Below are 26,006 nucleotides of genomic sequence, written 5' to 3'. Positions count from 1 at the left end.
AGCACTGCAGGGGGTCATACTGTATTGGACTGAAAATTAACATGGTGGGGCATTTGCAATAGGGTCCGAGTTTGACAGAGCTATTGGATGCTGGCCGATCTCGGTCATTTTTTTACAGCTGCAATCACTTATAAGGCAAAACTATGCCCTGTAAATGATTGCCGATTTAAAACTTTACATTTGCATATCTTCTTAGATCGACTGCAACTGAACATGCAGCACTGACCTATTTGCATCCATCTCTTAGGGCCCTACTCATCTGATGATGCGCCGCCGAGGTGCCCGACGGCCGAAACGGCCGACGAGCGACCCGGCGGCGGGGGGCAGTGACGGGGGGAGTGAAGTTTCTTCACTCCCCCCGTCACGCGGCTGCATTGAAGTGCAGGCAAATATGGACGAGATCGTCCATATTGGCCTGCATGCACAGCCGACGGGAGACCAGCGATGAACGAGCGCGGGGCCGCGCATCGTTCATCGCTGGAGTCTCCACACTGAAAGATATGAACGAGTTCTCGTTCATTTATGAACGAGATCGTTCATATCTTTCAGAAAATCGGCCAGTGTGTAGGGCCTATTAATTAGGCACAAAGTCACCTTCAGCAGGGCGGTATTTGATTTTCTCACTACACTGACAACCTAGCTATCCTGTGACCCCTAATTTTTCAATTACTTACATCCTCTAACCATCTCGATTTCTGCAAGACAGTCTCACTTTGACCATATTTGTCCTGATTTGCGAAAGGTTGAGAGGAATTTACCCTTCCACCTACAGTGGAGAAACAGGGCTGTAACAGGGTACATGTGACTGGTGCCATTGCCATTGGTGAAATGGTCGCTGCACCGACAGTACACTTTTGCAACTTGAGGATTCTGACATTGATGTTTCTGCTACCACTGTGCCAGTGTTTATATAGAGAGGAGGAGACCCGTGCGCAGGCTCCGTCTGGGCCCCTTCCTCTCTAGGTGGCAGCGCTGTAGCTCTGGGGACTAGGGTCACTAGGGGACCCTAGCGCTGTCCCAGATCCTAGAACCCACGCTCAGATCTCCAGGAAAATGTTGCGGTGGCCATTTTCCCAGTGATTTTCCAACTGCTTATTCACGAAACACCAGAAAATTGGTGCCACAACATTTTCCCAGTGAATTCTGCAGCGCTGTGGGAATCCGGAGGGTAAGTATTAAAAATAATGGTTGCAGGGTGTGCAGTGAGGGCCCCCTTGGACCTTGTGTGCACTGCACACACTGCACCCATTATAAATACACATGAGATGACATTACGTGTGACAGGAATGGGTTTGATGGGAGGATCCAAGGCATCAATGCGCCCGTGTTACAGCTCTTCTGCCACTACATTTAGCAATGTTTAAAGTGGTCCTAGAGAAGTGGTGGAACTCAACCCCCTCCCCCTGGTGCCCATGTAATAAATAAAAAAGGGGCGTGGTCTCAAAAAGAAAGGGGCGTGATCACACAATAGTAATAATGCCCACAGTAGTAGCACCCCTAATACACATAATGCCCACAGTAGTAGCACCCCGTAATACACAATGCCCACAGCAGTAGCGCCCCTTTTACAATGAACACAGTAGTAGTGCTCCTTATGCAGTATCCACTGTACTGGTAGTGCCCACAGTGGTAGTGTCCCTTATATAGAGCCCACAGTAGTGGTGCTCCTTATGCAATGCCCCCAGTAGTAGTGCCCCTTATGTCCCCAGAAGTGATGCCCCTTTACAATGCCCTCATTAATAGTGCCCCCATTAGTAATGCCCTTAATGGTAATGCCCCTGTGTAGTATTGCCCCCAGTAGTAATGTTGCCTGTAGTAATGCCCCCAGTCATTTAGCCCCCTGTAGTTTATCCCCAGTAGTTATGGCCCCAGTAGTAATGCCCTTGCAGTTATGACCCCAGTAGTTTACCCCCACTTTAGTTTAGCCTCCCAGTGGTAATGCCCCCAGTAGTTTAGCCCCTGTAGTTTAGTCCTCATGTAGTGTGCCCCATGTAGTTTATCCCCCAGTGGTAATGCCCCCTGTAGTTTAGCCCGTGCAGTTATGCCCCCAGTAGTTTAGCCCCCCAGTAGTAATGCCCCCAGTAGTTTAGCCCCTGTAGTTTAGCCCTATATAGTTTGCCCCAAGTAGTAATGCCCCCAGTAGTTATTCCCCCTGTAGTTATGCCCCCTGTAGTTTTCCCCCCTGTCGTTTAGCCCCCAGTAGTAATGCCTCAAGTAGTTATGCCACCAGTAGTAATGCGCCCCTGTAGTTTGCCCCAAGTAGTTTGCCCCCTTATAGTTTGCCCCCAGTAGCTTGCCCCCAGTAGTTAGCCCCATGTAGCTTGCCCCAAGTAATAATGCCCTCAGTAGTTTAGCCCCTGTAGTTATACCCCCAGCAGTTTGCCCAAAGTTGTAATACCCCCAGTAGTTTAGCCCCTGTAGTTATGCCCCCAGCAGTTTGCCCAAAGTAGTAATGCACCCCTGTAGTTATGTCCCCAGTAGTAATGCGCCCCAGTAGTTTTCCCCCAGTAGCTTTCCCCTAGTTGTTAGCCCCATGTAGCTTGCCCCAAGTAGTAATTCCCCCAGTGGTTTAGCCCCCCTGTAGTTTGCCCCCTTGTAGTTTAGCCCCCAGTAGTTTAGCCCCTGTAGTTATGCCTCCAGTAGTTTGGCCCAAGTAGTAATGCCCCCAGTAGTAATACGCCCCTGTAGTTTGTCCCCAGTAGTTTACCACTTGTAGTTTGCCCCCAGTAGCTTGCCCCCAGTGGTTAGCCCCCTGTAGCATGCCCCCAGTAGTTTTCCCCCCTGTAGCTTGCCCCCAGTAGATGCGCCGCTAACACGCTTAACAAAAACCCACCACCATACTTACCAAGCCCCGCTTCCGCATCCGACCGCTGTGATCCTCCTGGCGTCCGGCTCCCCAGCACTATGAGAGACACGTCATGACATCTCCCCCATAGCGCGCACTGACAGAGCCGGGAGCCGGAAGCCGGAGCTCAGTAGTGAGCTCCTGCCGCCGACTACCGCTGTGGAGAAAGAGCTGGGTGCCCGCTGGTAACACAGTCTCAGCGGGCGCCCGGCATCTCCCTGCGGCGCAGGACACACATCGGGTTAGGTGAGCCGGAGGAGGCGGAACTGCGTTCCGTCTCCAAGTGGAACTGAAGGAACGCAGTTCCACCCCGTTACGGGTCAGTTTAACCCCTGGCATGCAGCATAAAATATGGGGTGTGGGCAGGATTGTGCCAACTATTGCATAATCTCCCAATGTTGCGAGGTACAAACCCGTATAGTTCCTAGTTGGATGGATGAGGTGGTGAATATGGGATCCGGACAGGATCCTGACGGTTGAGATCCCGGCAGTCGAAATAAAGACGCTGGAATCCCGACACTGCTTGGAATGCCAGCGCCGGAATGCCAAATAGGATCACAATCCCGGCTCAGTAATCCCGGGCCACTGGAGAAGTAAACCACAAAGGTGGGGGTTAGGGTTAGGCTGCGGGAGGAGGGTTAGGGTTAGGCTATGGGGGAGGGTTAGGGTTAGGCTGAGGGGAGGAGGGTTAGGGTTAGGCTGCAGGAGGAAGGTTAGGGTATGGCTGTGGGGGGAGGGTTAGGATTAGACTGGGGGGAGGGTTAGGATTAGGCTGCGGAGTGGGGGGTTATTTTTAGGCACCCCAGGGAGGGTTTGGGTTAGGCTGCGGGGTGAGGAGAGTTAGGTTTAAGCAGTGGGAAAGGGGGGTTAGGTTTAGGCATCAACCAGTGTTAGGCTGCTGGGGGGAAGTGTTGGGGGGGAAAGGTTAGCATACTTACCCGGAATTCGAACCATTTGGATGCCGAGGTCGGCATTCTGACCACCGGCATCCTGAACGCTGGCATATCAGCTTCAACCCGGTGAATATAATATACCATTAGGCAGGATTCATCCTGTAACTGGGCAATAAAACATAGCTAAGAGAAAATACAAGTATCTATTGCCTACAAGTACGGTTTGTATCAGAAAACAACATGCTTCCTAAATTCTTCTATTGATTTCATGTGAGCAGTTGTGGTGATGAGGCTGCCAGAGGGATTTAGCACCCATCTACAGTGCAGTCTGTATGAGGAAGATTAACGATTAATGTGCAGAATGTTCTGTTACATTAACCTATCAAGATCCAGTGCAATACCAGAAGGAATACATTAAGAACTGCTCTCAGTAAAAAGCCAGTACATTCCTGTGCATTAGTCAGGTAAAAATACTACTATTGAAGGCGCATACTGAAGTAATGTATTTCTAGAAGCTGATTTTTAGTATAGGGATGCAGAGTGTGGTCAGTGAGCGATGAGGAAGAGTGGCAAGGAGACAGATAAGAAAGATAAGGAGAGGGGCATAGACAGACATGATGTTTGTGAAGAAATAAGCCTAGGGATAGCCTCCCCCTGCATTACGCTGTCACCTCCTGCCTCTCACTGTCACCCTCTGCTGTGTGGCATATTGTGAACTTGGGCTGGCTGGGAGGAGGAGGGGCCCAAATTATATTTTTGCACCTGGGCAAACCACTCACAAGTTCCGCCACTGCACGTGACATACTTCACAGGCTACACGCTGCCAACGTCAAATGTAGGAGGTGGTCAAAATAATGTGACTCACCCGTGTATATCCATGGCTCAGCACAGATGGGTAAATCAAATTGTCTGAGGTGCTAGTTAAGTCACCTTTGTCCAAGTATGGGTAAACTTAGCTATTACAATTGTGAGATCTCCATTAGCTACTGTATTCACCCCACCGCACATCACTGGTTTTCTACACCTACAGTACTGTACAGAGATAATGGTGGTAATGATTAAAAGTACAGAAAGTACTGGACCAGTCAATGAATTTGAAAAATATACAGTGTAAAATCTGAATGAAATCCCTGCATTCTTCACGCCCTAGATACTTGAGAGTGCTAATTACCCCCATGACTACTTGTGTTTTGCCTTTGCCGTGGCTAGTGTGTTGTTGCAAGGCTGGAAACATCAGGCAGTACTGCAGTGCTGTTTACTGTATAGTTGTCTAAGCTGCTACAATAACAAAGGGCATATTTCACAGAATGTTTTTCTCTGGTATAATACGAGAACAAAGCCCAAATGTAATTGCTTGCACTTTGCAGGTAGCACCACTGTTTTTAGCAAGGTAATCACTACATTTAAAGCAGCATTTAGTTTTGCCTTGAAACTAATTGCAGCTTTAAATCTAGCATCTATGTCCCTGATTCAGTAAGGATCGCATCAGCAATCCTTACTGCTGTTTCCCAATAGTTGGGAACAGTGCATGTGCACGACTCGTTCTGGGTCCTGCGATCGCATTGCAGGAATGCGATCACCTATGCTTGATTGACAGGTAGAGGCGTTTGCGGGGAGGGACAGAGGCTGCCGGTTTTGCCAGAAATGAGGGCGTGCCACCCCCATTTTCCCGGGTGTGGCAAGGCCAAGGACTGGTTGTGAGACTCAGTTTCCTTGGCCCCACAAGCCGCCCTGTGATGGCAAGCATGAATCAGCATGCCGTCACAGATGAACATGGTGACCGATGGTCGCAATGTTCATCCCATATGCGATGGCATCGCAAATGCAAGAAGCATTTGTATTGATAAGGTTTGCATCTGCAAAGCTGCTGAGAACATGCTAATACTCGCAGATTGCAGAGGGAACGTTGCCCGAGTATATTCGGGGCAGCATCTAGGAAACTTGGGCATGTTAGCTAAGTTTTTTGGGGCGACTGCATGTCGTTGCACATTTGTCCTCTTTAAAAGGTTTGAGAAAATCTCCCTCGTAGGTGTCTATTCAGTAAGGTGCATGGTAATAGTTTGACGTATACAGCATAATATCGTCGCAAACTAAATTTCAAAGTTATTACAGGCATCGCACTATTTATTTGAAACTTGTTTTCAGGGCAGATTATGTGCTAAAGATCTGTCCCATCAAAATTCCAGGAGAGCAGAGGTTAATCTCCACTATGCATGCTTTGGCCGTGTCAGATGCATCACGTGACATCAGACTTGGCTGGAGAGAGTGTACGGCAGGAACTGCTGTGGCTGTGCTGGTCCTACTACTCTATGGGGGTCATTCCGAGTTGATTGCTCGCTGCCGTTGTTCGCAGCGGTCAGGCTAAAAATCGGCATTTCTGCGCATGCGTATGGCCCGCAATGCGCACTTGTGTCGTACGGGTACAAAGACCGTTGTGGTTGTGCACAGGTTCTAGCGAAGTTTTCAGTCACACTGACGGCCGCAAGAAGATTGACAGGAAGGGGGTGTTTCTGGGTGTCAACTGACCGTTTTCCGGGAGTGTTTGCAAAAACGCAGACGTGGCTGGGCGTTCGCTGGACGGGTGTATAACGTCAAATCCGGACACGAATTGGCTGAAGTGATCGCAAGCCCTGAGTAGGTTCAGAGCTACTCAGAAACTGCACAAACTGTTTTCGCACTTCTGCTAAGCTAAAATACACTCCCCAGTGGGCAGCGGCATAGCATTTGCACGGCTGCTAAAACTAGCTTGCGAGCGAACAACTCGGAATGACCCCCAAATTCTCCCCTATATCCTGTGTGCATCTCTTCCCCCTCCCTCAGTGGTAAATATATATATATATATATATATATATATATATATCTATCTGGATGTGTTGTTTCTTTGGGGTGCGCCTAATATTTTAATAATTCTAGATTTTAGTTGACCCTTAAAGTCTAATATACATAAATTGATACATACATTATGTTAATTCAATTAAATGGCATCTGTCTTTTTCCTCTCCAAAGAATACATAAATTTATTAAAAATCTTTGTTTCTAAAAACCAATTTATGGTAAAGCAATGATAAATTTACAAGTAAAAATACAGTGCAAGTTTTTCTGTAGATACTTGATACGGATTCCAATATTGCGTCACTCCCATAGATATATATAAATATCTATGGGATAGGTTTAATTTGCCGGCTGTCGGGATCCCGGCGGTCGGGATACCGACTCCGGAAACCCACCAGATGGAATACCGGTGCTACAGGACTATTCCCACTGCTGGGTGTCCACAACACCCATAAAGTGGGAATAGATTCTGTTGCGAGCGCATAGGCGAGCTCAGTGAGACGGCAAGGGGACTCTTTGCACTCGCCCCGCTGCCGGCATACTGTTGGCATACTGACAGCTGGCATCTTGGGCGCCGGTAATATATACTGAATCTATATATATATATAATATATATATATTTATGTAACCTTATTATTTACTTCCCAGAAACTCACAGTAGACAGTACTGTTACACAGTATAACACAGTCACCCGTTTTCACCTATTATAGTCTAAGAAAGATTCTCTGCAGTGTTTTCTGTTAATAAGGTTACTGAGGGGTGGTCTTCAGTATGCCGACTACTGAGAGGCAGCCTGATGGGTTTAAGAAATGCTTTATAATTAAATCTTTCTCTTGGATAACTCTATGCTGATAACCCCTTGAAACTTTGACATATTATTTGTGTCCTTTATATAAAACATCTTGCATATACATACAAAGTGATGCTGAAATGATGTGCAGTACATTCACTGCTAATGTATTGTGTAGTTAAATTTCATTATTATCGACAATTTCAAAGTGGTTTTATGTATGGTCCACTTAAAATCCTTCCTATCCCGCTGTCATCTCTTATGCTGCAATCTTCTACCATTGCTACTATTAACTGAATTCCTTTTCTCTATCTTCTACTCCCCACAGATTCCACAAGTGAGCTATGCTTCCACCGCTCCAGACCTAAGTGACAATAGTCGATATGATTTCTTTTCTCGAGTGGTTCCATCTGACACTTATCAAGCTCAGGCCATGGTGGATATTGTAAAAGCCCTGAAGTGGAGCTACGTGTCCACACTAGCATCTGAAGGCAGCTATGGTGAAAGTGGAGTAGAAGCATTTATCCAGAAATCCAGGGAGGATGGTATGGCAACATATTTCCATAAATTATTATTATTATTATTATTATTATTATTATTGTTGTTATTATTATTATTATTATTATTATTATTATTACCAAAGCTCATATCCTTAAACCAGTTTTACAACTATTGTTATTTGTATAAATCATTTGTTTTCTTCTAGTGTAACCGATAAAATCTGACTATTTTTATAATATGTATAAAATCAAATTGGCCCGAGATTAAACAAAAAAAGAGATATCTGGGCTTGATTCTGAGTCAGATGCAGAAACACCTATTGGCATTCTCCCAGCTGCGACTTTATGCAAATGACACTACAGACTCCTCCCCTTATGTACATCCATGTGACTGAATATGTGAGAACTGATACACCCACTTTCAGCATCTGTACATGCCGTAATACCGATTAGTGCATCTCTAGACATCACAATAAGTCACACCATCGAATTTTACACCAGTACTATGCCATACTTATCTACTTTTTCGGGCAGTCTGCCGCACTCAAGGGAGAGTGGCTGAATCTCCCATATCCTGCCCGATTCCTAGTGTAGAGGGCAAGATGAGGAGATTATATCTGGGATTCTGGCTCTTTAGAGGGGTGGGGCTAAAAGACACAAATTTGCATAATTTAGCTCTTCCCTGCAGACTGCGAATCATAGCTTTTTGCCATACTACAGTAGTTTCTTCATCTGACGATGGCCTCTTATACCTGCTGCTGTGCATCCATGCACGCAGCCACTTTTATTAACACATCCGTGACACTCCCATAACACGACCACTGAAATACCATTTTGCTGCCATTTCTAGCCACCTTCCAGGAATGCCCATCCCCTTTCTACAACATTTCTGATACGAGCATCTCACTCACAGTGCCTTTGTGCATATACTTTGTGTAACACATACAACGCAGTATTTTTCCATGTATACACATAGCAGTTTATCACCAAACTACATGACCGTCAGGACCGCCCAAATGAGTGAAAAGCATAGGTGAGCACGATCATTCTCAAACGATGGTTTTTATCTTTCTGTAAACCTTGTGCTGTGTAAGAGGTTATGTAAGCAAGCTACTTGTACAGCACTGCAATGTATCATTCTCAGTGTAGATAGTGCAGACAACTTCCCTGTGCTCTCTCTGCAGGTAGCGTGTGTGTAGCACAGTCAGTGAAGATTCCACGGGAACCAAAAGCAGGAGAGTTTGATAAGATAATTCGGCGCCTTCTGGAGACTTCCAATGCCCGCGCTGTCATCATATTTGCCAGTGAAGATGATATCAGGTGAAAATTGCAGTTAGAATTTATTCTATTCCAGTTTGCTAAACATAACAGTATTAGGCTTAGCATAACAGAAGTTACTAATTTCTTCTAATTTTGCCTTATTGTTTAGGGTCAACTGGCTTCTACTGTATGAAATAACGCTAATCTGTACACTTAGGCCCTCATTCCGAGTTGATCGCTAGCTGCCGTTGTTCGTTGCATAGCGATCATTTAAAAAAACATCAAAACTGCGCATGCATATGGGCCGCAATGCGCATGTGCGACGTACGGGCACAAAGAGCATTGTGGTTTTGCACAGGTTCTAGCGATGTTTTCAGTCGCATTGGCGAACACAGGGAGATTGACAGGAAATGGGAGTTTCTGGGTGGCAACTGATCGTTTTCTGGGAGTGTTTGGAAAAATGTAGGCATGGCCGGGCGTTTGCTGGGCGGGTATCTGACATCATTACCATGTCATTCGTCGCAGCCATCATCACAGAATAAGTAACTACAGGGCTGGTCTTGTTCTGCACAAAATGTGTTTGCAGCCGCTCTGCTGAACAGGCGTTCGCACTCCTGCAAAGCGAAAATACACTCCCCGTGGGCGGCGACTATGCGTTTGCATGGCTGCTAAAAGTAGCTAGCGGGCGATCAGCTCAGAATGAGGGCCTTAATGCTTCAAAATTACATTCAGACTAGCACCCCTACAGCCAATGTCGGACTGGGGCATGTAGGGCCCACCGGGGGAATGCAGTGGTGGAGGCCCATGTTTAGGGGTGTGGCCAGTCCGCAGAAGGGGTGTGGCCTGCCACCTCATTGGTTTGACTAACCATTAGAGAGTGCAACGTCTGAGCCCCTTCATAAATATATACAGTAAATTCATCTGCTGCATGCACGATAATGTACCAGATTAATAACAGATTAATAACAGCAATGCACTGTAGAAAATACACCATAGTACAGTATAAGGTAACATATGTATGATGTATAATTCAAGTGTACAGTCTGGAACCTGATCCCTAGAGCAGGAGGTGGGCCCACTGGTGGTTTCCCCTGTACCCATGTGGGCCAGTCCAAGCCTGCCTGTAGCTATTGTGTACAGCATATCTATAATTACCTTGGTATAGTAGTATTTCTTATGAAGTTGAATGCTTTGTCAACAGGGAGAGTCTGTCTTATAGTTAAACATTCTTTCAGATACAGTGAATGCTGGCTGTTTTCCATGCCAATTTTAATTAAATAAAATGGTAATGGGATTTTCAGTACCCGCACTTGTGATTTAATCATAGCTGACATAAGTGTCACAGGCTAATATTCATTCATCTTTTATATCTCATTTATCCCCTTTACTGAATCTTGTTGTTTTACTTTCATTTTCTTGATTCTCATCACCCTATCTTCTACAGGCGAGTGCTTGCTGCAGCAAAGAGGGCAAACCAAACCGGTCACTTCATGTGGGTTGGCTCTGACAGTTGGGGTTCCAAGATCTCACCAGTCCTGCAGCAGGAGGAAGTGGCAGAAGGATCCGTCACTATATTGCCTAGGAGGGCATCAGTCAGAGGTTTATTAATATTATATTATTGGATATTATTAGCCCAACCTGTTATCCTAAACATCACACATTTCTTATTCTCCTTTGTCTATCTATCTATCTATCTATCTATCTATCTATCTATCTATCTATCTATCTATCTATCTACAAAGGCTTGCAGTAGTATTAATTTTTTAACCCCTAAAAATGTAACAGATTTGTGTGTACTACAAATGACACTATCACTGATTGCTCCAGGCAGTATTGTTTTTCTGTGAACCAGTAGGCTCTACATGTAAATTTTCAGACCCGTAATATTTTTTCCCTTTAGACTTTCTTTTAAATAAAAAGAAAATAGCTGCTTGCATAAGTAATCAACACTTGCAGACTAATACTTGGTACACACTGAAAAAAGAAAATGCAGATACACACTCTAAACACTAGGAACACTAGCAATCAGAACAATTATAATAAATTCTGTAATTTAACATGGAGTTAAATTCAGCTTATTATTAGCTTAATGTTCGGCAAAAAAAATATGGGCCTACCTACCATGGCTAGGTGACCCTAAAATTCCTAAGGTTTAAGTATAAAGCACGAGACACCCCACCCTACCCCCCCACGGACCAGCACAAACCTTCATCTCAATATAACACCTTTTAACACTTAAATTGCTACCTCTTCTTGGTGTGATGCCTTGGGACACTTGGGTTGTCAAATGTCCCAAATAAAATTTTACAGTCCCATATCTGGGGGATTGCAGGATATTTGCCCCGAATTACACCCTGCATGGTGGTGGTAGACAAGTACACAGCGAAATGCAGATGTGTCTTCAAGGAAAGGGAAGGGGGTTGTTGAGAGCCCAGCACTTTAGAAACACTACATTAGCACCCCAGGGTATGTGTGAGTCATATCTGGGGGGATGCAGGGGGAGGAATTGCTTCCCCTACCGAACAAATGTTGAAAATGGCACCTATTAGAGAGGGGCACCAGTTAGCGCAGGGCTGCCTAAAGGATACTTAATATGTTTTCTTTGCTGAATTATGCAATGTTAGAGAACACTATTTATTGCTGAAGCTCCCTTTCCATGGCGACCCCTCAACATTGATATATCTCTCTCTCTTTGCATGATCAATGATTAACTTTTACATACTTAATGCCCAGAAGATGCACCAGCAAACCATAAAGGTGATCTAACCTAATCATTAAAGCTAAACATATAATAAATACAATTTAGAGAACCTGTAAACAACATTTTGATATTACAGTCAAACATGCATTAAACAGATCGAGAGCCATTAAATATGAATGGAAAGCAGTAGGTGTAAAATGTGTTTATAGAGCAAATTGATAACGATATGAAACTATTTCATAGAAATGAAAAGAAGAAAAATGTATATGCTATTTGGTACATATCATAATAGGAGATTGTGAATAGCATAATTTTTATGAATACACAATTGTGGAGATAAAGTGTAAAAAAAATGTACTAAATTGCAGAAAGACATTTTTGTCTATTCTGCAATCCTGTTATGATTATATGGGGTTATGGGAATACATTAGATAATCTTTCAGATTTTTCATTTCTCAGTTTCTCATTTTTCATAATACTATTATTAAGATATTGGATCCAAAATCACACAAGGAAAAAGAAATCCCAATCACTACATTTTCTACACACTTAAGGGCATATTTATCACAATTCGCATCTCAAATACAGATGGTACTGTGGGGGTGATTCAGACCTGATCGTAGATGTGCTACATTTAGCTCATCCATGATCAGCTTCCCTGCTTCCCTGACATGCAGGGGGACGCATGTCAGGCCCCCCCCCCCCCCGCAGAAGTACAAAAGCCCAACGCACAGCGGCGCTGCTCTTGTACTTTAGGAGTAGCTCCCTATCAGCGCTGGCAGGAAAATACCCGTCGCTGCTTGGGTCGCAGCAGCTGCGTGTGACATCACGCAGCTGCTGCGGCCCACCCCCCCAACGGTCTGGGCACACCTGCACTGCCTGAACCGTACTTCCTTAACAGCGACCAAATGCCACGGACCCGCCCCCTCCCAGCAACCGCCTCTGCCTGTCAATGAGGCGGAGGTGATCGCTAGCCTAAGACAGCTGTCAGCTGTCTGACATGCACCCGAGCACTGTGGCACCGACGCATGCGCAGTTCTGACCCGATCGCTGCTGTGCGAATGCGCACAGAAGCGATCGGATCTGAATGACCCCCAGTATGTGATAAATTTGCATTGCAATATTTGAAAACATCACAAGAATGTATCATATATTGCATGCCGGACAGAGCTTGCAAAAAATGTTGTCCCTGCGAATTCTTCCCCATACTTCTCAGGGTATTTTTTGCAAAAATACCCTGAGACTGTGTATGTGCCAGCACAGTCAGTTCCTTCCTCCCTTGTGATCACCCTCTCTCCCCAACTGAGCTAATTTAACTCAGGTGATCCGGTGAGCTCCTTGGTAATCCAGTCAGCCAAGTTATTTGATCAGTGCTGTGAATTGAGTTGCAAGTCAGGAGTTTCATAGCATCTCAGTTCACAGGCACAGATCAGCAGACTGGGGTCATAGAGAGAAGGGGCCCACATGAAACTGATCCCTTGATGCAGCAGTGTGCAGGAAATTTGACTATTTTCTTTTTTAACAGTTTATTTTCTTCAGTGATCAGTTTGTGGTCTATTTAGACACACAAGGCTGATCATGTTTGCTGGCTCTGATCTCTGGGTAGCAGAACCAGAGGAAAGACTGTATAATGCCATCTGCAAATGGCGTTATTATCACAGGGCTCCCTCAGGTATTTTTTTTTTACATTGTTTATCTTAGTAAATTTGAGAAGATCACATTTCCCATTACAAGTATGGGAAATGTGACCTGATTTTGAAAGAAAATGCGAATTTAAGGGTTTACAGGAGAATTTTGTGAATTCTCCAGTTGCCCATTAGTAGATTCATGTGATACTAAAATAATGTGAAAAGGGTGGGAAAATACCCATTTACACATTATTTGAGTAAAAATAATATTCATATATATTGCCCACTTTTTTTTAAAATGTTTTGTTAGGAAACAGTATGTTATTTATTATGAAATTTAAAATGCATTCTTTTTTACAGTATGTAAGCTATAGAGCTGCAGGTAAACCAACCTGTAGTGGCCAAATACTGTAACTAGCAGTCCTTCCAACTTACCAACTTGCTCCAGGACAAAGGACACAAGTTCCATGCCAAAACAGATGCCTGACAGTTGCTTATTTATGTATATAGATCAATAACAAAGATTTATTTTTTTTAGACATTTTTTTTTTGTACTTCTGTTTTTTCTTGCTTTGGCCTAATCTTTATTGAGCCTATTTGCTCAACACCCCAAGTTAGTAGTTTACAGTGGCAAGCAAAATCTTACCACATCGCTATCCAGTCCAGAGCCTGACAACTCCGAGGTGACTTCTTATGTTCTTTAGATTTCACAGTATTCCTTATAATGCACAAGTTCAATTTGAAACAAACCCATTTTTTTCATGAAAAATCCTCATATTAAGTGATTTATCTTCACTGACAAGTATGTTTTCTGTTACAGAATACTGTTGGAATGAGTCATGTAACACAAGAAACATAACGACTGTTATTTTTGCAGGAGTGACATTACTAATCTTTAAATATAAGTGATGACATCACTACTTATTAAATATCAAGGCATATATAGCAGATTATTTTTACATATATTTGTCACTTTGTATTATATGGGATAATGTACCACATTTTACACACAAATGCACAGAGCTACAGAATTTTTATAAGAAGATTTTCATCTATCTCTATTATATACATTTTGTTTGTACACACACACACACACACACACACACACACACACACACACACACACACACACGCATGTTTTTATGTATATACAGTATGTGTTTCATTTGAGTGTGTGTGTATATATTAGAGATGTGTGCCTGACAATTTTTGCTGGTTTTGGTTCTAATTTGCCATCAGGTTTTGGTTCTAATTGCCATCAGGTTTTGGTTTTGCCAAAACAGCCCCACTGGTTTTGGTTTTGGATCTGTATTTCCCCCCAAAAAATTATATAAACATCTAAAATCACAGATTTGGGCCTTTGTTTGATTCTACAGTATTTTAATCTCAATAAGTATTTTTTAATTGATTTTGACCACCTCACAGATCACAATATTGTTTTCATCCAGTTTAGGCCAAAGGCTGCAGTGAGCTGGCTGGTCACTAATTGTCAGAGCAATGACACAAACACATGGCATGACATATCTGTGAAACATTGCCACACAGCAATTGCAAAAATGAAAAGTGGTGCAAGATGGAGTTGTCCTTGGGCCCTCCCACCCTCCCTTATGTTGGATATTAAAAAGGGCATGCACAGTTTAACAAACCAAGCACTTCAAGGACAGATACTGCCACTTTTGTGGCTGAAGAGCTTGGTTTGTTTGTGCCTCCACCAAACAAGCTACCAATGGTCTTAAGGCAGCTAAATTAACAGCTGTACAGTGCCAAGAATCCATCTCAGCTCACATTGGTGATTCAAAGGGCTTTTATATATATATATATATATATATATGTGTGTGAACAAGTGCACAGAACAGTACAAACAATAGAACAATTTTTCAATTTGCAGCACTGCTCACACTGCAGGGTTCAAAGGGCTTTTATAAGTATGTGCTCTCTCTCTCTCTATATATATATATATATATATATATATTTATTTATTTTTTCAATTTGCAGCTTAGCCCATACTGCAGGGATTAAAATGGCTTTTATATATACGTGAACAAATGCACGGGGGTACAGTGCATAGAATACAAACAATAGAACAATATATATAATACACTCGGGTACAGCAAACAGAAAAGTACAAACAATAGAACTGTAAATATATATATATATATATATATATATATATTCAATTTTGCAGCCCAGTTCACACTGCGGGGGGACACAAGGCTGTTATATGTATGTGAACAAATGCACTGGGGTATAGGACACATAACAGTACAAACAATAGAACAATATATATATTATTTTTTCAATTTGCAGCTCAGCTCACACCGTGGGGATTCAAAGTGTTTTTATATGTACATGAACAAATGCACTGGGGTACAGCGCAAAGTACAGTACAAAGAATAGAACAATGTATATATATATATATATATATATAATGTATATATATATATATATATATATACTGTATATATACAGTATTTTTAAAATTTGCAGCTCAGATCACACTGCAGGGATTCAAAAGGGTTTTTATATGTACGTGAACAAATGCACTGGGATACAGCACACACAGATTTTTCTTTTAAAGTTTATCTTTATTTTTATTTGTACTTTTTTTTTACTTTTTTCCAACTGATACAGTGGAGTCACGCTGCTTATATGTGAATGCAGTGGGGTATAGCCTACGGAGTCAGTGCAGCACCACTGTGTGACAGAATAATTAGACTAAGGGGACTGGATACAGCACAGCCACTTGTGGATGGACACAGGGACAGGAAGTGAATAGACACAGCACAGCCACTTGTGGATGGACACAACCAGCCACTTGATGGACACAGCACAGCCACTTCTGGATGGACACAGCACAGGCACTTCTGGATGGACACAGCACAGCCACTTGTGGATGGACACATGTGGCTGGGCATCAGATTTTGATAAAACAAACATGCATAAACTTACTGCAAATGACATAACAGGGAGGAGGTTAATGTCCCTACCTCTACTTACTTTGGCTTCAGAAATGGTAGAGATAGCTTGACAAATGTCAGGATTTGCGCAAAAATAATTCCAACAAAAGGAGATGGTATTTTTGGTTTTATACCCAGGCATGACAATTGTCTTTTTATAATGGGCAATAACTGCTGCCACTGGTGGCTGACTTACAGTGACACAAAAACCATGATCATCATTTTCATTAGTGTCAGATACACAAACATCCCCCTCATCATGTTGCACTTCCACAGTAGCATACTCAATTTCTTCTTTACCATCTTTACTTGTAATGCTTATCCCCACATGTTCAGAGGGTGCAGAAATGGTGGAAGGAAACTTCTCTACATAGACACATAGCTCACATAGCTCTACATAGCTCTACATAGCTCACATAGCTCTACATAGACACATGGATGCCCCTAGGCTCTCATCAGGGATTTGTGAACACACAGTTTGTTCTTCAGCCTTAGTGTTCTTTTTTTTGGGCACTGATCTGTCTGTGCCTCTACTAGACTCAGAGTTGTGCAGAAGTTGCATCATCATAAGAGGATTACAGATGAGGCCTGACTGTGTTTGACCCCCACTTCCGCAATAGGCATTCTAGAGCATGAAACAGCAGTGGCACTAGCAGGACCACGACTCACAAACAAAGGCCATTGCCTGAGCCTTTCCTTGCCCCTGTGTGTGATGTATGGCATGTTGCCAATATTTACATTTTCTGGCAGTAATTTTTCCCTACAGTATTACAAGGGATGTTTTCTTTAACATTATGAAATATTGTTTAGATTTCAGGTGTCTTTTCTTAAAGTTTGTGTCACCTTGGCTGCCTTTAGTAGATGTTGACGTACTATCATCATGACTGGCAGCAGCTTCAGCACTAGTACTTGGTTGCTGCTCCTGCTCTTCTATTGAGTCACAGCACTTCTATTTATGGTGGCACCTAATAAACATTATTTTACTACACCGTGCCTGAATCTGAACAACACAGTTTTATTTTATTTTTTACATACTGGAACTCACAGCGCTAATGAATGCTATTTTTGAACACAGTTTATTTGCTTTTTTAAAGCAGTGCCTGCCCTGAATACATAACACACTGCCTCAATGCTGCCGCCACAGTCTACAGTACCTCTATGGGGGGTTTTTAAACACAGCACCCATTTAAGTTATAATGCAGAGCTCCTACTGGCGTTTCTTTAATAATAAATGACGCAATGCCCCTTTCAGTATAGTAATACAGTGCTTCTTCTGGCATTTTTTTTAGATAATAATGATTGACAGTGAGGTGACACAGTGTACCTCTATTGGCTTTGCCTGCTCCAGTGCGACTTCTAACCTAATTTAAGGTGTTTAGCTTATACTTTATATACAGTATGGTTATGCTTCTCCGCCTCCATTTTGTGCTGCCATATAATTTTATGATAACAGGCACAGATAGTGCACTGCTGACCATAGTCGCATACCCTAACCCCCAGGTTCCTGTTTAAAAAGGGCCCAAATGACGGAGCGTAGGACTTTTCTGGAATCAAAACATGTGAGATCTGATGCCAGGAAGATGTTTTGCCTCATTTTGAAATCTGAGTCTGGCATGAAAACCTGAGGCAGTGCTCTGATTCAATCACAAATGGCAGGTTCAGATTTAAGATACGATAGATAGATAGATAGATAGATAGATAGATAGATAGATAGATAGATAGATAGATAGATAGATAGATAGATAGTACTGGAAACAAGGATTTGGTAGACTGGTTTTCTGGTAAATCACAGTGTCCTTACTGGCATCAGACACTTAAGCACAGCATACACAGGCTTGGGCTGGTCACACAGGTACATAACTTAAAATTATCAAATGAAAAGTAAATGTCTTAGCACTCCCCATGCCCAATAGTTATTCTTCTGCAACAACCTGCAGCCAACATCCACCAGGCTTGGCACTACAAACTGCAACCTACTCGCTGGCCTCTAACAGGCATCAGTGCAACGTGCAGTGGGTGGATGGGAGTTTTAAACCTCTGTTCTGCTTCTGACTTTCTACTGGATCTGGGTGAACTGGAAAACCTGGACTTCTATTTTTCCACTTGGAGCTGTGCATTCCAAAAAGCTCAGAGTTCCAAATTACTAATGCAGAGTGCGCAGGTCTTGTTTTCCTCTCTCTTCAAGGGAGCTGATCCCACAGAAATATGGGCAATTGTGGTGAGACACAAGCACTTTCACCACAATATATATATATATATATATATATATACTGTATATATATATATATATTGCATAGTGCATTACATATATGCAATTTTTAAAATAACAAATACCTGTGTATCTGCATAGCACAGGTTAGCAGAAAATGTGCACATCAAGTGTTGGTTATTTCTTTAAGATGTTCTCTTGTCCTTCACACATAGGTTAGAAGAGGGAAGAAAAACAAAATGTAATACACTCATTGCAATTCTTAGATGATAAAGGCCATACCTCAATATGGATTATATACGTTACAGGTATTACCAATATCTGGGTATTTTCACTAATTTGTAGGGATGACACTCCCGGCTATCATATAAGTCAGTGCACCTCCACCTAACACACTGTATCATTGCCACATCTCTCACTATCTCTCTCTCTCTGTCTATCTAGATATATACATAAATATGTGTGAGTGTGTCTTGATCCAGAGCACAATGCACCTGCCCGCATTTCATTGCTCAGAGACATCAAGACATCTTGCTTCTAATTGGTAGCCTTACTACTGCTCATGTAAACCCCTCTCTGAGTGAATAAAACTTCTCGTATCATACATCATTTTAAAAAAAATATTCTGGCAATATCAAGGTATCTAAAAATATTCTGGCAAAATCAAGGTATCTAAACCACTTGCATGCTTTGGGAGCCAGTAAACAGTTCAAAGAAATTGTCCTGAGTCCTGATGAACCCACTGCTTGCAAGTATCATATAAAAGAAACAGATGGAAAAAAACACTATAGGTCTGATTCTGAGTTGCACCCAGCAGAATGCGAATATGTAGCCAGTGAATGCTAATGCGACTATATGCATGGATTCATGTGTGCGAATCACACCATTTCATTATTACCGCTTACAGATGCAGCCCTCATCACTAGTCTTGGGACTTACACATACCCTATGCTGGGTACAAGAAATCGATCTAAAATAAATATTCCCTTTGCATATGCACGTCTCTGGCTACATGCCCATGACACTTCCACTAGATGATTCTCTTCCATGCAAGCACCAAGTGACCGCCCAGTTGTCACCCAGGAACACCCATATCTTGTATGTAGAGTTGCTGGCAAGATCTGTATGACCAGTGTTGGACTGAGGCATGAAGGGCTCACAGGGGCAATGCAATGATAGGGGCCCACTGAAGGAAGGCGGCACAAAGCTGAAGAGGTGTGGCCAGCTTATTGAAGGAGTGTGGCAGAGAGCATTTCAATGTTCACTGTATTATACAGAGAGTGTTACAGACTAGTAACTGCCATATAATGTAGGAAGCATCGCAATGCCCACCATTTAATGCAGAGAGCAATGCACTGACTACCATATAATGCAGAGAACATTGCAGTATATTGCAGAGAGCAACATAGTGATTGCCATACAATTAAGAGAGCTTCACAGTGACTGCCATATAATACAGAGAGCAATGCACTGACCTATAATACAGGAAGAATTGCAGTGCCCACCGTATAATGCACACAGATATAATACGTATGTGAATAATAACACACACACACACACACACACACACACACACACACACACACACACACACACACACACACACACACCATTAATACACACTCCCCCCACCACATACAGTATTAAAATTCACATGCAATGAATATACCATCCTCCTAGATAACATTAGGAGGCATGGTGGAGGTGTCACATGGACAAGAGGGAGTAGCTAAATAGACAAGGCGAGGTGAAGGAGAGGAGAAGTGGGGACTCAGGGTGAGGGTGATGGGTCTCAGGGACAGGAGTACTTGTGCATCCACATCCCATGCGCTGACAGCTGGTTCTTCAAAGTAGGAATGAGCTGCCATTAACTAATCAGTTCACCAGCGGGGCCAGCTGCTCCTATCCAGAACATGCTGGGAGGTGTGCTAAACCCACCCCCATCGCGGCCTGCTAAGCCCCACACCTTCACAGAAAGGGACAGGGCCTTAATGCTGTAGGACTCACCATGGAATTACCCACCTTTCCGGTTCCCCAGTGCGACCTCGAGTCTGACTCTTCATTGCCAAAAGATATGCAGTGATGCCTATGTTCATTACAGTGCATGCAAAGTTCGCTAAAATTTGCTACATATGGCTACATGCACAGCTACATGCAATTTAGAATCAGGCCCTTTATTCACACAGATATTATTTACGAAAACAGTCAAGGTACAGTCAGTTTACATACAGTATATGCAGTATGTATATTGTATATATGTATATGTGTGTGCATTCTTGGTTACAACTTGCTGTTTTCCTACTTGTCTTAGGGTTTGACCGGTATTTTACCAGTCGGACACTAGATAACAACAGAAGGAATGTCTGGTTTGCTGAATTCTGGGAGGACAATTTTCATTGCAGACTGAGCCGAAATGCACTACGCCGAGGTGGTCATGGGAAGAAATGTACAAGTAAGAAAAAAAAACACACATTTAACAATCTGTACACTGCTTTTTTATGTGTGATAGTGCTGCTACTAGTCCATAAAGCCATTTAAGTTCTTAATACTTAGTAGTAATACTTGACCAAACATTAGGCTGATCAGGCTGGTATCCCGTCTTTAGGTCGACCACATTTAGGTTGACAGTCATTAGGTCGACCACTATTGCATTAGGAAGACATGGTCTTTAGGTCGATGTGATCAGTAGATAGACATGGCAAAGGTCAACACATTAAAAGGTAGTTTTCTAATTTTTTTCAATTTTTAATCTCATGTTGACCTTTTTCCATGACGATCTCTTCTGTGTTGACCTCATGTCCATGTCGACCTATTCAGGTGTCGACCTACTCACTGTCGACCAACATTGGTCAACCTAATGACTGTCGATCTAATTAGGGTCAACCCAATGAACCACACCCGATCAGTCTACAATCTGGGATGTTGAGGAACATATGTACTAAGCTGTGGAAAGAGATAAAGTACCAACCATCCAGCTCCTAACTGTTTTTTTATTCAAGCACAGCCTGTAACATGGGAGTTAGGAGCTGATTGGCTGGTACTTTATCTCTGTCCAATTTATCTCTCTCCAACTCTTGTGGGGCGCCGGTGGCTTCCTCAACCAGCTTACCCTATCATTGAACAACAGATGAGCTAATTAGTTACATGACCCAGCTCCCAGCTCAATGCTGCACATGTCGGGTGGCAGACATCTTCTAATGATGTCACGACCCACAATGTTTATACGGTGAGCAAGGCAGCTAAGATAGCTCAACTAAAGGCACCTACTGTAGGACTGGAGGACATGGATGTTGCTTGTAAGGCAGTTTTATGAAGCAATATTTATCCTAGGTGGAGGAGTTGCCTTTATGTTTACTGTAAATTAACTTAAGTCAATCTATTTTAATAGTGATAAGGGGTGTGTGTGTGTGTGTGGCTGCATCGAAGGCAGGGGCGTGCGGCATGCCCTGGCATGCCGCCGAGCGTACAGAGACGCTCCCATTCGTTCCCGGCGGTGCGCCTCGCCGGGTGCACCTAGTTGCAGATGGAGCCATGATTAGCCATCTGTATATAAACAAATGGTCAGGAGGCACACAGTGGTGTAGTAATTTTATAAAGCGTATGTTAAAGATGAATTGCACTCATAAATGTAATTTTAAATGTAGGCATATCGCATAAGCTCATATAAAACGTTGGGCTCCACGTGTTTACTGTTCCCGAACAATCCGGAAATCAACCCGCGGTCCAAGCCTCTATTTTGGTGTGGATGACATCAGTTCCACCTGTGTCACGCTATACGTGCATGGTGAAGGCTCTATTTTGTTGGAGCCTGTGATCTATTCTAACAAATATATAGATTAAAAGTATTATGTTATTCAAGTTAAAAAATAGAATAATTGCACAAGCATTGGAGGGACCTGCACAATGACATAATATACAGGGCACTGTAATAATAAAGGACCATTAGGACGAAAACACAGAGTTATAAATACATATGACAGTTAAATAAAAATGAAATATATATATATATATATATATATGAAAAAATAAGAAATAAAAAACGCAGATGAATGAAGCATTATATATAGTGCATCTGGATAGTTTTCACAGCTCTTCACTTTTTCCACTTTTTGTTATGTTACAGCCTTATTCCAAAATAGAATAAATAATTTTTTTCCCTTAAAATTCTACACACAATACCCCATAATAAAATTTTTTTTTTTTTTGAGATTTTTGCTAATTTATTAAAAATACAAAAATAAGAAATCACATACTTTGTTGATGCATCTTTGGCAGCAATTACAGCCTCAAGTCTTTTTGAATATGATGCCACAAGCTTGGCACACCTATCTTTGGGCAGTTTCGCCCATTCCTCTGTACAGCACCTCTCAAGCTCCATAAGGTTGGATGGGAAGCGTCGGTGCACAGCGATTTTCAGATCTCTCCAGAGATGTTCAATTGGATGCAAGTCTGGGCTCTGGCTGGCCACTCAAGGACATTCACAGAGTTGTCCTGAAGCCACTCCTTTGATATCTTGGCTGTGTTCTTAGGGTTGTTGTCCTGCTGAAAGATGAACCATCGCCCCAGTCTGAGGTCAAGAGTGCTCCTGAGCAGGTTTTCATCCAGGATGTCTCTTTACATTGCTGCATTCATCTTTCCCTCTATCCTAACCAGTCTCCCAGTTCCTGCCGCTGAAAAAACATTCCAACAGATGATGCTGCCAACACCATGCTTCACTTTAGGGATGGAATTGGCATGGGGATGAGCAGTGCCTAGTTTCCTCCAAACATGATGCCTGGCATTCACGCCAAAGAGTTCTTTGTCTTACCAGACCAGAGACTTTTGTTTCTCATGGTCTGAGAGTCCTTCAGGTTAATTTTGGCAAACTCCAGGTGGGCTGCCATGTGCTTTTTTACTAAGGAGTGGCTTCCGTCTGACCACTCTACCATACAGGCCTGATTGGTGGATTGTTGCATAAAAAACTGTCCTTCTGGAAGGTTATCCTCTCTCCACAGAGGGATGCTGTAGCTCTGACAGAGTGACCATCGGGTTCTTGGTAGAGATGTGCGGTGGGCAATTTTCATGTTTTGTGTTTTGGTTTTTGTTCTGGTTCCATGCTCGTGTTTAGGATCTGGATTGGTTTTGCCAAAACCACCCTTTTGTGTTTTGGTTTTGAATCTGGATAATTTTTGAAAAAAACATAAAAACAGCTAAAATCACAGAATTTGGGAGTACATTTGATCCTACGATATTATTAACCTCAATAACATTCTTTTCCACTCATTTCCAGTCTATTCTGAACACCTCACAATATTGTTTTTAGGCCAAAAAGTTGCACCGAGGTGGCTGTATGACTAAGTTAAGCGACACAAGTGTGCGGCACAAACACCTGGCCCATCTAGGAGTGGCACTGCAGTGGCAGATAGGATGGCAGATTAAAAAAATTGGCCCCAAACAGCACATCATGCAAAGAAGTAAAGAGGTGCTATGAGGTAGCTGTATGACTAAGCTAAGTGACACAAGTGTGCAGCACAAACACCTGGCTCATCTAGGAGTGGCACTGCAATGGCAGACAGGATGGCACTTAAAAAATAGGCCACAAAAGCACATCATGCAAAGAAGAAAAAGAGGTGCAATGAGGTAGCTGTATGACTAAGCTAAGCAACACAAGTGTGCAGAACAATTACCTGGCCTATCTAGGAGTGACACTGCAGTGGCAGAAAGGTTGGCAATTCAAAAAAATAGTCCCCAAACAGCACATCATGTAAAGAAGTAAAAAAGGTGCAATGATGTAGCTGTATGACTAAGTTAAGCGACACAAGTGTGTGGCACAAACACCTGGCCCATCTAGGAGTGGCACTGCAGTGGCAGACAGGATGGCACTTAAAAAAAAAATAGTCCCCAAACAGCACGTCATGCAAAGAAGTAAAAGAGGTGCAATGAGGTAGCTGTATGACTAAGCTAAGCGACACAAGTGGCCGACACAAACACCCGGCCCATCTAGGAGTGGCACTGCAGTGTCAGACAGGATGGCAGATTTCAAAAATAGTCCCCAAACAGCACATGCTGTAAAGAAAAAAAGAGGTGCACTGAGGTAGCTGTGTGACTAAGCTAAGCGACCCAAGTGGCCGACACAAACACCTGGCCCATCTAGGAGTGGCACTGCAGTGTCAGACAGGATGGCAGATTTCAAAAATAGTCCCCAAACAGCACATGATGCAAAGAAAAAAAGAGGTGCAATGAGGTAGCTGTGTGTGACTAAGCTAAGCGACCCAAGTGGCCGACACAAACACCTGGCCCATCTAGGAGTGGCACTGCAGTCCCACTGCAATAATGACAGATACTGGATGCACGTCTAACACCAGCATAGTTGTCATGGCCTCAGTAACCCGCTTTGCAATAGGGTATACATATACGGCAGTATCACTGGAATTATATGGCAGTACCACTGGTCATATAAACGTCAGTATCACTGGATTTATACAGCAATACAGGACATTCTACGAGGATCGGTACCGCTGTGTACGTCTATCCCCCACCAGAGCAGTGCACGGGAACTCAGATTGACGGCTGCGGCTCGGGCTTCCCAGTCCGCAGCTTCCAACTTACACGGCTCCAGTTACAGCCGCCTCCACACCGCCCGGCAGCACGAGCGTTAGACGGGCCGCTGGTCAGTGCATTTGGCCTGACCCTTGCCACCACTCCGGCTCCATTGGTGGTCGGTCTCCGTGCAGGGGGATACAGAGCTCTTGGATGCGGCAGCGTCTCGGTGAGGATGGCTGAGTCGGGTTCCCCGTGCACCGCAGCACCGCTTTCCATCCATCGCTGAGGCTCTGGTGTTTAACATCTCCCTGGCCAACGGGACAGCACCAGGGAGCAGGAATCGAAAGCTCCTGCCCAGCGACAACAGGTACTTTTATTTCCATTGATTTCAACATTTACTCACATTGCTCACATTGGCTGAATAAACGTATCTCAACCCGGGTCACGGGTAATTACCTGTGGGCACGCCACTGTGAGCTATTCGTTTGGCTAATACCCTGCAGTTGCACATTCCAGTGTGTATATATGGTTCTCTGCCCAAACCTGAGACCCCCCGTGATAATATTGGCAACTGAATCCTCATTATATGTCTCCAAGTGCTCTAATCAAATACCAGGTGTTTTGGTAGATCACACTGTTTATTAACATTATTGTGATGTTTTAACACTGTATCATACCCCCAGGAGGTTGTTGTATTGTATTTTATTTGTATTTTTATTAAATGTATTTTATTACATGATTGTTAAGCGCCACTTGGTTTTCTTTGGTATTTTTGTGCATTAAGGGATTGGCAATTCCCTTTCCAAGAGGCTGCTGACACTCGATTGCAGTCATACTCACCTAAGCGCTTAGTGCATTTTCTTTTATA

The 26,006-nt window shown here is 43.2% G+C and overlaps 1 protein-coding gene across 2 annotated transcripts in view; it reads left to right on the top strand.

Annotated features, from left to right (window-relative positions):
* GRM4 (glutamate metabotropic receptor 4) overlaps positions 1-26,006 on the top strand; it is a 411,766-nt gene that overhangs the window by 241,985 nt on the left and 143,775 nt on the right. For both annotated transcript variants that reach the window (XM_063954853.1, XM_063954854.1), the window contains exons 3-6: positions 7,690-7,906; positions 9,046-9,181; positions 10,566-10,720; positions 20,928-21,068. In XM_063954853.1, the coding sequence (XP_063810923.1) occupies positions 7,690-7,906; positions 9,046-9,181; positions 10,566-10,720; positions 20,928-21,068 (649 nt within the window). The remainder of the gene's footprint in view (positions 1-7,689; positions 7,907-9,045; positions 9,182-10,565; positions 10,721-20,927; positions 21,069-26,006) is intronic.

The sequence above is a fragment of the Pseudophryne corroboree genome, chromosome 2 (assembly GCF_028390025.1).
Source record: "Pseudophryne corroboree isolate aPseCor3 chromosome 2, aPseCor3.hap2, whole genome shotgun sequence".
Classification (NCBI taxonomy): Eukaryota; Metazoa; Chordata; class Amphibia; order Anura; family Myobatrachidae; genus Pseudophryne; species Pseudophryne corroboree.
Note: the sequence above shows the minus strand (reverse complement) of the source record. Positions and strands in the feature narration are given on the sequence as shown.